The following is a 12955-nucleotide window of genomic DNA, read 5'->3' on the forward strand; positions in this document are numbered from 1 at the left end:
CTTTCTTTTATCGTTTGATTTGGGCTGACTGCACGGCGTTTGAGGGGGAACCCAATCAGAGGGCCAGGAGACGTGGACGGGAGATACACCCTGAGTTGTGGATGTTGCCCCAGTCCACGATGAATGGATACGAAGTCGAGGATTAAGTAAGGCGTATGCTACGTTTAGACCTATTCATAATTGAGCTCCACGTGTTACCTCAGTTTTATCGATGAGCCACTTCCAAGGTTACTTAAGCTTTCATTTTTGCGCCACATCAGACCCTTGTCTCAGCCCGCCGCGGAATTCCATCTACATACGTAGAGCACTTCTACCCGCTGTGCTACACGACACGAACAATACCTGCCAAAATGTGAGCCTTCCATCATCTCATATATTTGCTCCATTCATCACATATTAATGATGCCACACAGGGCGCCACTCGTCGATCGAGCCGAAATCAAATCGGCATCACTGCATAACCCGTTGCCTTTATTTGCCCATACGTACATATGGCCGTTCGCGATCCTATGGCCCATCTTTTTCAGCTTTTATCTGTCGCAGGAAAATTATGATCAGTACATCAACGGCCAAGAATGGACATTTGTGTACGCCGGCAGCATTGTCACATTGCAATCGCTCTTCTGGCTCATGACCTTCTGGAACGTCAACCTCCGATCCCTCTTCACCACCACGAGCGCAAAGAGCGTACGAAATGCGGGCTTGATCAAGGTCATCCCTCAAGCCAACGCCGGCGCCAGCGAAATATGTCCAATCGAGCGYGAGAAAGTCGCAGGGTCAGAGAGCGTGAGCTTTTTGTTCCAGAAGAGAAGGTTCTTGTACGATGAAAAGACGAACACTTTCGCGCCCCTGGCATACAGCATCGATCGCGTACCGAAGCCGCAGGTGGGAGACTTCCAGCGCTCCAAGGGGCTGGTCAAGGGTGCAGAAATTGAGCGTCTGCAGCAATACTACGGACCCAACATCTTCGACATCCCTGTTCCGACCTTCTCCGAGCTGTTCAAGGAGCACGCTGTCGCGCCATTCTTCGTGTTCCAGATCTTCTGTGTGGGCTTGTGGATGCTGGAYGAGTACTGGTACTACTCACTCTTCACCCTGTTCATGCTGGTGGTTTTTGAGTCTACCGTTGTTTGGCAACGACAGAGGACCTTGAAGGAGTTCCGTGGGATGAGCATCAAGCCGTACAATGTGTGGGTGTTCAGGCAGAACAAATGGCTTGAGGTGCTGAGTGATCAGTTACTCCCCGGTGATTTGGTTTCGGTGGGCAGGACAAAGGAAGACAGTGGAGTCGCGTGCGATATGATGCTTGTTGAGGGCAGTGCAATCGTTAACGAGGCCATGCTTTCTGGAGAGAGTACTCCAGTGCTCAAAGATTCGATCCAGCTCAGACCTGCGGACGCCACAATCGACCCAGAAGGTCTCGAMAAGAACGCCCTACTATGGGGAGGCACCAAAGTCTTGCAGGTTCAGCACGCTACCGCCTCAGATGATGCCCCGGACACTGTCCCGCAGTTCAAGTCTGGCGTCCCACCTGCTCCCGACAAAGGTGCTCTGGCAATCGTGATCAAGACCGGATTCGAGACGAACCAAGGTGCTCTGGTCCGGACGATGATCTACTCGACAGAGCGCGTCAGTGCCAACAATGTCGAAGCGCTCCTATTCATCCTCTTCCTGTGTGTCTTTGCTGTTGCCGCTTCTCGCTACGTCTGGATTGAAGGCGTCAAGCAGGACAGAAAGAGATCGAAGCTGCTCCTAGACTGCGTGCTCATTATCACCTCGGTCGTCCCACCGGAGCTACCTATGGAGTTGAGCTTGGCCGTCAACACCAGTCTCGCTGCCCTGAGCAAGTACGCCATCTTCTGTACCGAGCCCTTCCGAATCCCCTTTGCAGGCCGTGTTGATGTTGCTTGCTTTGACAAGACTGGAACCCTTACCGGCGAGGACCTTGTTGTTGATGGTATTGCTGGCTTGTCTCTCGGCCAGCAGGGTGTGCCAACCGAATCAGATGGCGCTCAGAGCCACCTTACTAGACTCACCAACACCGGACTGGAGACTGCCCTGACCCTGGCCACTGCGCACGCACTTGTCAAACTTGAGGACGGAGATGTCGTTGGTGAACCAATGGAGAAGGCTACTCTCGAGTCACTCGGCTGGACTCTCGGCAAAAATGACACTCTGTCTGCCAGAGCTGGCGCCAACTCCAAGGGCGCCACTGCATCGGACATTGTACAAATCAAGCGACGGTTCCAGTTTTCCTCTGCTTTGAAGAGGCAAAGCTCGGTCGCTACAGCTATCATCACAGATCGCCAGACTGGCAAAAAGACCAAGAACACTTTTGCCGGTGTAAAGGGCGCGCCGGAGACAATCCGAAAGATGCTAGTCAACGTTCCACCAAAGTATGAGGAGACCTTCAAGTACTTCAGCAGGAACGGCGCACGCGTGCTGGCCCTGGGATACAAATACATCTCCACGGGCGACGAAATCACTCAGAAGAAGATCAATGACCTCAAGCGTGAAGATGTGGAATGTGAGCTGCATTTCGCCGGGTTCTTGGTGTTGCAGTGCCCGCTCAAGGACGATGCGATCAAGGCTGTGCGCATGCTCAACGAAAGCAGTCATCGTGTGGTCATGATCACTGGCGATAACCCACTTACTGCTGTGCACGTTGCACGCAAGGTCGAAATCGTTGATAGGGACGTTCTGATTCTCGACGCGCCTGAAGACGATGACAGTGGCGAAAAGCTGGTGTGGAGGAGCGTGGACGACAAAACCAATATTCGCGTCGACCCTACCAAGGATCTGGATGCGGAGATACTCAAGAACAATGATCTCTGTGTCACTGGATATGGCCTCGCCAAGTTCAAGGGTCAGAAGGCTCTTCCATCTCTACTGAGGCATACGTGGGTGTACGCAAGAGTCAGTCCGAAGCAGAAGGAGGAAATTCTTGTCGGTCTCAAGGACCAGGGCTATACCACACTCATGGCTGGAGATGGTACCAACGATGTTGGCGCACTGAAGCAGGCCCATGTGGGTGTTGCTCTGCTCAACGGMACCAAAGAGGACATGGACAAGATCGCCAAGCACTACCGCGAGACCAAGATGAAGGAAATCTACGAGAAGCAAAAGCAAATGATGTTGCGTTTCAACCAGCCCGAGCCGCCTGTTCCAATCAATGTCGCCCACCTGTACCCACCTGGCGAGAAGAACCCTCACTACGAGAAGGCTATGGAGCGCGAAGGGAATTACAAGGCACAAATCGCCGCGTTGAAGGAAACCCAGGAAAATGAAGGTGCGAACGGTGCGAACGGTGCGCTCACTTACACGCCGCCGCCACAGCCCGTCCAGCAAGCGATCGTGGAAGCCAAATCTCCCCAAGATCAGAAGAAGGAACGGGCGCAAAATGCAGCAAGTCAGATGGCAGAGAAGCTCTCGATGTCAATGCTTGAGGACGAGCTGAACGCCGACGAGCCGCCAACTATCAAGCTTGGTGATGCGTCAGTTGCTGCACCATTCACCAGCAAGCTCGCCAACGTCGTTGCCATTCCCAACATCATCCGGCAGGGTCGATGCACGCTTGTTGCAACTATTCAGATGTACAAGATCTTGGCTTTGAACTGCTTGATCAGCGCATATAGTTTGAGTGTGCTCTACCTGGATGGTATCAAGTTTGGTGACGGTCAGGTCACGATCAGTGGAATGCTCATGAGTGTGTGCTTTTTGAGCATCTCCCGCGCCAAGGTACGACAACTCCGACTCATACCCATCACCGTCAATACTAACGTAATCACAGACCGTCGAAGCCCTCTCGAAGGAGCGCCCGCAGAACAACATCTGGAACTGGTACATCATTCCATCTGTGCTTGGCCAATTCGCAGTCCACATTGCCACTCTCATCTACATCTCCAACACTGTTCACCGCTTCGAGCCGAAGAAAGACCGCAGCTTGATTGACCTCGAGGGCGAGTTCGAACCCTCGCTGCTCAATTCCGCAATCTATCTCCTGCAGCTCATTCAGCAAATCTCCACCTTCGCCATCAACTATCAGGGCCGGCCCTTCCGCGAGAGCATCAAAGAGAACAAGGGCATGTACTGGGGTATTGTCCTCGTCACCTCTGTCGCGTTTTCTTGCGCCACGGAATTCATCCCGGAGATAAACGAGCAGTTGAAGCTCGTCCCATTCGTGACCGAGTTCAAGGTTATTCTCTGCACCACCATGGTTTTGGATTACGCTGGTTGCTGGATCATTGAGAAGACACTCAAGAGTATCTTCAGTGATTACAAGCCCAAAGATATTGCCGTTAGGAGACCAGATCAGTTGGCCAGGGAGCAGAAGAGATTACAGGCGGAGAAGGAAGCCGCTGATCGAGCGAAGGAAGAAGCGGCTGGGAAGGTCTAGCTGGCCCTTGGATTGGTTCGTATAGATCATATAGAGTGCAACACTGATGCTAGTTCTCTCCACAATTCCAGAAGTGAGAGGCCTCACTCAGAGGAGTGATAATCCAGGCAAAGTCTGCTCCGGTTCCATTTCTCATGTGAAGCCGTTTGAAGCTTGGCGCTTCAAGCCGCGTGCTTGAGCACGTCCCTGTTCTTGAGCAAACAAACGAGCTCTACAATTCTACAAGATCTTGCCTTCTCGGCCTTTTACTTACCACAATCATCAGCACTTCCACGTCCGACATCATGGCGTGCACCAGCTTCCTCCCACCCCATCTGCGGAAGAAGACCATGCCGTGCAATACCCACACCTCCTCTGCGAAGCCAGCTCGTGCGATAGCAGGTGCTCCGACCGCCTCGTGAGTTGAACTTGATGTCCACCTCGATCAATCATTCGCTATATCTCGACAGGCAACCCGCGTCGGCCTCAAGCTATGCTAATCACGCCGATCTGACTCCACCGGATAGTCCACACATGGAGAGCGAGAAACTGCTTGCAAATCTGCATTTGGCTTCGCTAGAGTAAGTGATGCCTCCAGAAATCTGCGCGATGAGCGGCGGCTAAAGCTTCACAGGGATACATCCGCGACTCTCTACGAGATTAAGGATGAGCCTGAAGACAAGAACGAGGATGAGGATGAGGATGACAACTGTAGCACCGACAATGAGTTCGTGTCTGGCACGGATTCTGATGATGATGATGGTGTCTACACAGACTCGAGTGAGGTCGCTCCTCGCAAAGAGGCTCCTGTAATGAATTTGTGAGTTCTTCGCAATACTCTTGATCTGATTCTGAAAGCTGACCGAACCAGGCCATCGTCAATTCCGGATGGCATTGATGTCTACTGTGAGCCTATCACGCCGACGTACAATCTGATCATCATCGCCAGTCCAACAAGTCTGTTCTTCGCGGTGKTTTTCATCAATTGCAAATTCGAGGGACCTGTCACCTTTTACGGCTGCATCATCAGTAACACGACCTTCACCAACTGCACGTTTAGAGGCTCGTGCAGATTCGACAATGTGGCCTTCAGAGATGTGCAGGCGATCGATTGCACATTCGACAATACCTGGCTCTCGAACCGCAACTTCATCGGAGAGCAGATCAACGAGATCAACGATAATGATCGGCTCATCGACGGCCGTCTGGGCAATCGAGACACTTCCTGGCTCACAGATCAAGCGGACGCCCTCAGCTTCTACTCAGCCCAAGCTACAGCTGCGCAAACCGAGGTGGAGGAACTGCACGAAGACGCGGCCGAGACGAGCCAGGCACTGTTTGAGCCAACGAAGTTCGAGCCAACGAAGTTTATTCACGTCAATTTCGATGGAAATTGAGATTGGAAGTCGGCAGTGCAAGAGTCTGGTCAGCTTTGTACTGCATGGGCGTACTGAGTCGATCGAAGAGGCGGCTTCATCACATTGCGCGCGATGTTACTGCGTCAGAAAGATATAGGATTCGGGGTTGGCCCGATACTGTCTCTAACAAAGCTGTAGTTAGTTCCTCTAAGTAGCATCGAATGCAACAATGTATACTATCTGCTTCGGGGAGTCGTTAAATCATCGTCAGATCATGCTCTCTAATTGCACGTTGAGGCTCAAGAAGCGCCATAGATGCCATCACTTTCGAGGCTTTTGTGGTCGTGTCTCGCCGTTCTTATGCAAAATGAGGTCAGATGCATCAGGACTGAGGACTTCCCCAAGGCTACGGAGGTCCGCTCATAGAAAGGCCGCCAACTACTTTAATCCGTCGCCTGAATGGAGCAGAATATAGGCTCAAGCCTACCACGCGACTGTCATCAACAGAGCTGTCGATATGAAAGAATTATCAAAAAATCCGCGCCCTTGACTGCCCTCTCCGTTAAACAACGAGGCACTCTGCTAGTAATAAAGGTACTAGTAGCTCTAGAATCGTTACTCCTGCGGAGAGCAAGGCCTAAAGACGTCATAAAGACAGACTAGAAGTATCTTTTCTCGATGAAAAAAAAAATCCTCATATCGACAGCTCTGGTCATCATCAACCTCTACTCATTCATTCTTCACAGGCCCACCATTAGGCAAAGCAAAGCACCGCTCGACACTATCCCCATCATTCCCCCACCACTGCGGCATTTTCACGACCTTCCCAGCCCCAAAAGCCAAGAAGATCAACAACATATTCAAATTGAATCCCGCATCAAAAGCCGCCGCAAGGATATAATTATACCGACTCCAAAGCTCATAGCGATATCGATAAGCCCAGAACATGACGACGAAACCACCAATAAAGCGTGAGAAATATCCCGTGGAGATGTTACCGTAGAAAATCGAAGCGCCGGAGAAGAAAATGGTGGAGTTCCAGAGATGGAATTTCGCTTGGGGGAATAAGCGATGCAGAGCAAGGAGGATGATGGGGACGATGGCGCCGACGAGGAAGGCGTATGGGAGGGGTTTGAAGATGTCTTCTTTGAATAATCGTGAGGGACCGATGAGGACGTATTGGACTCCTGTGCTGAGTGATGTTGTGATGGTTTGGCCTGTCCAGATGTGTGCGGGATCTGTGGTGACTCCTRTGAGGTAGTCGCGTTTGGAGCTGAGGATCCAGCGCATCGTGCCGTAATTGATCGGGACGCCAATTAGTGAGCCATAGATTTGACTGACGAAGACTGCTCGGGGTGGAATGTGCATGTAGTGTCCTATTTTCTGGTCTTGTAGCATGTACTGTGCACGATACCAGGCGTCGCCTGCAATGGAACCGTAGACTGATGCGCCGGCTGGGTTGCGGTTGGAAGATAGGCTTTCGACCATTACGCCGTAGAGGAGTTCGTTGAAGGTGCCGATGGGGAGTTGGAAATTTGAGACTGCGAAGAGCCAGCCGAGCGGGATGATTGTGAAGGCTCCGGTGGCGATTGCAATGAAGTATGTCCAGACGGGAATGAATATTTGACCAGTGGCTGCTATTGTAACGAGACAGACAAAGGAGGCGAGGAAGAGTGCAAAGTACCACCACAGAGGTACTTCTTGGTAGCTCCGCATCAGAACATTCAGACGGTCGGTGTATTGATGGTTGATTCCCTCGCCTGGATTGTGTGTTCGCGAGCGGAACTTTCGGAAAGCTGCTTTGATCTGCCCCCCTCCAAAACAAAGCAACCAAGCGTATGCCGAAGTATACGAAGCATAATCGAAGAACATGGACCAAAGCTGCTGTGTACCCTGATAGACCGGTCCATTGGCATCGAAAGCGGTCTGATTGAACTGATTGCCAGCTGTGACCAGTTCTGCAACAGGATATACAGTGCCGTTCTCACGCAAGGGCCTGTTGGTTTGGAGGCCGAAGTGATATGAGCCCAGATTGCCGTACTGCGCCGCCGGCATGAGCACCCAACAGCACATCACGAACGAGCAGAATAGCACAACCTAGGTGWACAGTTTAGCACATCGTCTTAAAGCTTGTCTATCCGGACACCAACAWACCTGCGTCCACCAAGGACTTAGGAACAAGTTCACACCGGCATTGTAGTTCGACACATTCGCCTACAAAGCGGAAGGTACAAAGGTTAGCGGTGTTCGAGAGATTCTAGATGTGGACAGAGAATCATAGCGCATCAAACTTACCCAATCTAGAGTGAAGTTCAAGAACCCCATACCTCCTAGTCCTGATCCAAGGAAGTTCGCGACTTTGTTGTGAGGTGCCACCCAACAGAGGAAAGCCATGGAGCCGAAAAAGGGCATAATGAACTCAGGCATAAACTGCCACAGCGCAATGCCAAACAACACACTCCAGAAGACCCACATTTGCTTCTTAGCAGTCTTGGAAGGTGCCTCACGCTGTTTCTTCTGCGTTTCAAACAAGGCCGTCTGACAAAGTCTGAAATAATGGTCAGTCGGATTGAGGATATATCTTGATTGGGGTATACTCACGATTGAAACCAAGGATACGCAGGATCATACATCAATACCTGCCTCGCAATGGCAGCGAAGCTATATCCCGTCCACACGATTGCTAGCATGAAGAAGATTGACGCAGCAGCATTTACAGGTTGGTTGTAGTACAGATCTGCCAAGGCGAGCGGCGTGACACCCAAGTTGCCCGTAGCCCCTGAAGTCGTGGTGATGGTAATGAGAACATGTTCTTTAGTATTCCACGGGCCTGGGTTCATGCTAAAGCTCCACTTCGTGAATGGGACTCTGATCTTTTTCTTCGGCAAGATTTTCGCCAACCAGATCCCAACATAGTTGCTCGCGATCTGGACGAAGAAGACGCTGTAGGGTGCATATGTCGTCCGAAAGCTATTCATTTGGCTGAGAAAAGCGCCTGGAGCGACGAAGAGGGTTGCAAGGAGGAAGTATCGAAATGTCAGACATGGCTCTGTCGTATCGTCGTGAAGACTGACGACCCGAAGGACCTGGGGTGGGATGTCTTTGAGCTCTGGATCGAGTGGATCTTCCAGGTCAGCATCCGTTTCGACGATCTCTTCTCCGGCACTGGCATTCTTCTCTGCAGCACTGATGGTAGGCCGAGCATCGGAGCTAGATGCGCTGTGTGATGAGGAGGAGGAAACTTCTGCTTCTTTCTCGCTGCTCTCAGGTGCGTGACCACGCGAACGTAGCGCTGAGTTGGCCACCGAAACATCTGCCATGTTCGCGCATGGAAAGTCTTGGATTTCTGGAGAGCAACAAGGGAAGGCGGGCTTGGTATTGCTTATCTTGCGCCACAAGATTCGAGGTGAATCCGAGGTACGTCAGAAGGAGGCACACCCACTGCAGATCGAATTACTCCCGTCGAGGACGAATGGCGCAATAGCTGTATGTCAGGATTGTGGCCACCCGATGTAACCTCATCGTGCAAGTGTGAGCTCGAGCTTCTCGATTTCGCTCGGTGTCGCCGAAACCACTGCGGCACATTTTCTTGCCATGTTTTGATGAAAAAGACTCCGAGAGGTACTGCTGGGCTGCGCTTCACTGCTGCTGATGCACAGGTATCGGCGCGGCACAACGAAGTGAATGTAATGTGGCCGTTCGTGTGATGGCTGGCAAACATGTGTGAGGAATTCCACGCTCCGGTGGTCTACCGTACCGTGTCTGAAGGGAAGTTCGACGCCACAGCACTCCTGCGTGTGGTATCCGGGACGAGAGGAAGGAGAGAGGGAAAGCATACAGACAAGAAGAGAATTCGGCTGTTAAAGTTGAGAGACGCCACCCATGATGTCAAATATGTTTGTATCAACGTCCCTTTCCCCTCGCCTCCTCATTCCTTCTTCAACTAAAATCTCCGAAACATTTCTACAACAGCCACCAAGGCTTAGCATCTTCCGCCGGTTGCACAATTCTCATCCGCAAAGGAGCAGGAAGCACCGGGCGTGGGAAATCGATCGGTCTGGATTGTAGGATGATTATAGAGGCGACCATGATCATGGCTGGTGTGGTTCGATCGAGCATAATTTAGTGGTTGCAGGTTGTGACTTCGGAAGTTGTGGATAAAGTACATGAGAGATGGAAGGGAGTCGGGTTTCTTTGTTGAAAGCTTGGTATTGTTGTTTTCTCGGCACGTTCTGGGTCTATGGAGCACGGTGAGTGACAGTTAGGAGGTCAAAGAGCTTCAAGAGGGAAAGTATCGACAGAGAGGGATTCACAAGATATCATCATGAAGGCAGCGCTTCAAGTATTGAATTCAAAGATGGAGGCTTTACCATGTCTACAACTACCGGCAAAGACTACGTTGAAGACATCTTCCTCCCTCCAAGGCATACAACGGACTAACCGCGCGATAATGAGCGTCGCACATGTCACAACAGGCAAAGACGAAATAAGTAAAAGGCAATTTTCAAATCTCCAGACAATAAAGTCTTGAATTCCATTTGAAAAATCTCGCAAGTASAAGCCAAGTCTGAATCCCGTAAGAGATACATCCTTGAACCCCCAAAGATAGTTAAAGCAGCAGAAGTCAAACAGCTCCCTAAAAGAATAAGGTAGCGAACATTTTCCTCCCACGCCTCGGGTACAGAGAGCAGAAGAAATGATACTCCCCTCCATCCCATGCGCTTTCCTCCCGGAGAGCGTCGAAAAACCAAAATTCAGAGCAATAATAGCAACACAAGTAGTCCCATCAAATCGGAGCTCGATCCTCGACAAGGCGAATTCTGCACCTCATCTCCCTATGCTCTCACCATCATCATCATCTCTAGCATTTAAGAGTAGAGTAGATTTACTCCATAGCCTGGAGCTCGCACCCGTAAGTGCCAGAAGGACGACCTCCCTGGAGCGTGCAAGCCGAGTTGGTCTTGTTGGAGCGGAAGACCTGGAGCTGCAAGACGCAGCCGTAGGTGCCGGAAGGACGACCGGCCTGGAGGACGCAGCCGTAGGTGCCGGAGGGACGACCGCCTTGGAGGACGCAGCCGTAGGTGCCCGAGGGGCGGCCGGCGGAGAGGATGGTGTTTTCGGTGGAGAAAGCCATTTTGTTTTGGTTGGTTTTGGGTTGGTGGGTTGGTGTTTGGGTGGTTGTGTTGAGCGRGTGTGTTTGAGTTGGTGAGGAGAGAGTTTCGGTGGGTGGGTTGCGTGTGTTTAATAGGGTGTTGGATGGGTGGAGTGAGATGTGGTTGGTTGGTTGCTTTTCGTTGTCTTGGAACGTGTGGGTGTTTGTTTGAGGGAGGAGACGCGGTTCAGAAGAAAGAAAGGCGTAGATGAGGCGGAGAGGTACAATCGGAAGGGAAAGGGAGTGCTTAGTATTGTTGTGGGTGGATATGGGTGAAAAATCGACATTTGAAGCTTTGTGAACAGGCTTAGTATTGTACTTTTGGGACAAAGCCAAGACATATTCTTGGTGAGGATTTCGGAGCTGGACTACTGAGAACGTCTAGCTTGAGCTTTGGAGGCGAGTTGTGGCAAGTGATTGGTCAAGCTCGTTGTGTTGATGCATGGGCGAGAACGTGGGAAGCGCCTGAAGAGACGCTGACCCGGCTGTGTGCAATTTTGAGGCTGCCACGTGCATTGTCTCGAGGCCGGCCATGCTTCRAGTTGAGTGGAGACCATCGATACTTCTCTAGATCCGTGGCCAACCTTCTTTGAGCCGCAAAGAAGTCTGCATGTGTGCAGAGCCGATGGAGGTAGTACCCAGGCAGTGGGGTCCGAGTAGCGAAAGCCCCGTCGCTCTACACCACCGCACTCTTCGAGCGACAGGTGGTTTTGCAGGAAGCGAGATCGAGTGGAGATGCTGAAAGATATGCTCTCAACTTGCCATCGCGTGAGGCCTCCGGGGATCCTGGTGGGTAGCTGCAAAAATGTTCTGCCATCGCACCAGTCTCTTCGTGCGTGCTTCATTTCCCGCCCTTCATCATGGCACGATATCGCTCAATGACCTCTCTTCTCGCCGCACCCAGCTCTTCTCTCCTCGCCAAACTGCCACTCGCGCTAGGAACGTTGGCCACCTCAACTTTGGCCCCATTCCTAACCTTGAACTTCTCCGTAGGAATGACCTTCATCGTCGGCGGTGCCTGCGCAACATCATGCAAGCCCTTTCGCTCCTCTCTCCTTGTCTTCAAGACGGCCCAGGGATCCTCATCATCGTCCACCTCACCCACCATTCTCGCTCTCTTGCCCTTCTTTCCCACAAACTCGAACCGCACACTCTGTCCGCCCAATTCCGTTGATTTCTCCTCGTCTTCCTCCTCCTGTTGCTCCTGCAACTCATCCAACTTCTCCTTTCGCTTCGCATCGGCACTCCTCCACTCCGCATACATCTTTTTCATTCGCTTCTCCGTCTTCGTGACTCGCTCTCCCGTAGTTGCTCCCTTTCTTGCCAGTCCGCCCATGGGCAATGTCTGGTTGACTCGCGCCGCAAAATCTGCCAATCGTTCTCCCGGTTGAATTTTCAGCTGCTCTGCGATTTCGCCTTCTGCCGCCGCTGTGGCTGCCGCTTTATTCTGTGCTTTGGACGGTCCTCCATCTTTTGCGTCCTGCTCTTCCAGCTTTCGCTTTTTGTTGACAGCTTTTCTGCTCTCGCCGTTGTCCAATCCGGATCGCAACTTCTTCCCCGCATGCATGTCCATCAGCCGGGCAAAGGCGCGTGGAGTGTCATCTTCTTTGTAGACAGTCGTGCCACTTCGCTTCCGCTTGGTGGATTGAGGTGCTTGCTGAGGCCGTTGTCCTCGTTTGAGCTGTGTCTTATCCGTCTTTTGAAAGGCCGGGAGCGCTGTAGCGACTTTATTCGGCGGAAGGTCGAAGCTGGGAGGGAGTCAGATGTGGGAAATCTACACATTGTGAATTCTACATACTTGTTCTTATCGCCATCGCCGCGGCGCGTATGTTTGTKAGGCATATTGGCAAATGTGGACGAAGTCGAGGTTAATGCTGAATGCTAGATAAATTCTGTCGCAAATGCATGAGATCTACATCGACGTGACTAGCGCGAGATTAGTGCAGAACCCTTGCCCAAGATATTGATTAGATTTGACGACGAAGTTGATGCTCCTCAGAGTGAAAGGTTGACAGGGATTCTACATACATCCCAACTTCATCTCAAGGATATCAAGGTCTGCCTCCGTAC

The 12955-nt window shown here is 51.6% G+C and overlaps 5 protein-coding genes; 2 read left to right on the forward strand and 3 right to left on the reverse strand.

The window, feature by feature from the left end:
• Positions 1–350: 350 nt before the first annotated feature.
• RCC_05846 (probable P-type ATPase) lies at positions 351–4396 on the forward strand (the record flags this gene model as incomplete). XM_023771110.1 has 3 exons in its annotated part: positions 351–352; positions 414–3738; positions 3791–4396. Coding segments are annotated over 3 exons (3933 nt in total).
• Positions 4397–4680: 284 nt separating this feature from the next.
• RCC_05847 (uncharacterized protein) lies at positions 4681–5772 on the forward strand (the record flags this gene model as incomplete). XM_023771111.1 has 4 exons in its annotated part: positions 4681–4793; positions 4846–4956; positions 5010–5195; positions 5247–5772. The coding sequence occupies 4 exons, from the start codon at positions 4681–4683 to the stop codon at positions 5770–5772; spliced, it is 936 nt and encodes a 311-aa protein (XP_023626879.1).
• Positions 5773–6462: 690 nt separating this feature from the next.
• Positions 6463–9053, reverse strand: RCC_05848 (related to sexual differentiation process protein isp4; the record flags this gene model as incomplete). XM_023771112.1 has 4 exons in its annotated part: positions 6463–7830; positions 7888–7947; positions 8029–8281; positions 8335–9053. The coding sequence occupies 4 exons, from the start codon at positions 9051–9053 to the stop codon at positions 6463–6465; spliced, it is 2400 nt and encodes a 799-aa protein (XP_023626880.1).
• A 1565-nt stretch (positions 9054–10618) lies between these two features.
• On the reverse strand, positions 10619–10867 carry RCC_05849 (uncharacterized protein; the record flags this gene model as incomplete). Its single annotated transcript, XM_023771113.1, has 1 exon — positions 10619–10867. One exon carries the CDS (start codon positions 10865–10867, stop codon positions 10619–10621), a length of 249 nt encoding a protein of 82 aa, XP_023626881.1.
• Positions 10868–11726: 859 nt separating this feature from the next.
• On the reverse strand, positions 11727–12727 carry RCC_05850 (uncharacterized protein; the record flags this gene model as incomplete). XM_023771114.1 has 2 exons in its annotated part: positions 11727–12633; positions 12684–12727. 2 exons carry the CDS (start codon positions 12725–12727, stop codon positions 11727–11729), a joined length of 951 nt encoding a protein of 316 aa, XP_023626882.1.
• Between the last annotated feature and the right edge of the window lie 228 nt (positions 12728–12955).

The sequence above is a fragment of the Ramularia collo-cygni genome (genome assembly GCF_900074925.1).
Source record: "Ramularia collo-cygni strain URUG2 genome assembly, contig: RCC_scaffold08, whole genome shotgun sequence".
Taxonomy (NCBI): Eukaryota; Fungi; Ascomycota; class Dothideomycetes; order Mycosphaerellales; family Mycosphaerellaceae; genus Ramularia; species Ramularia collo-cygni.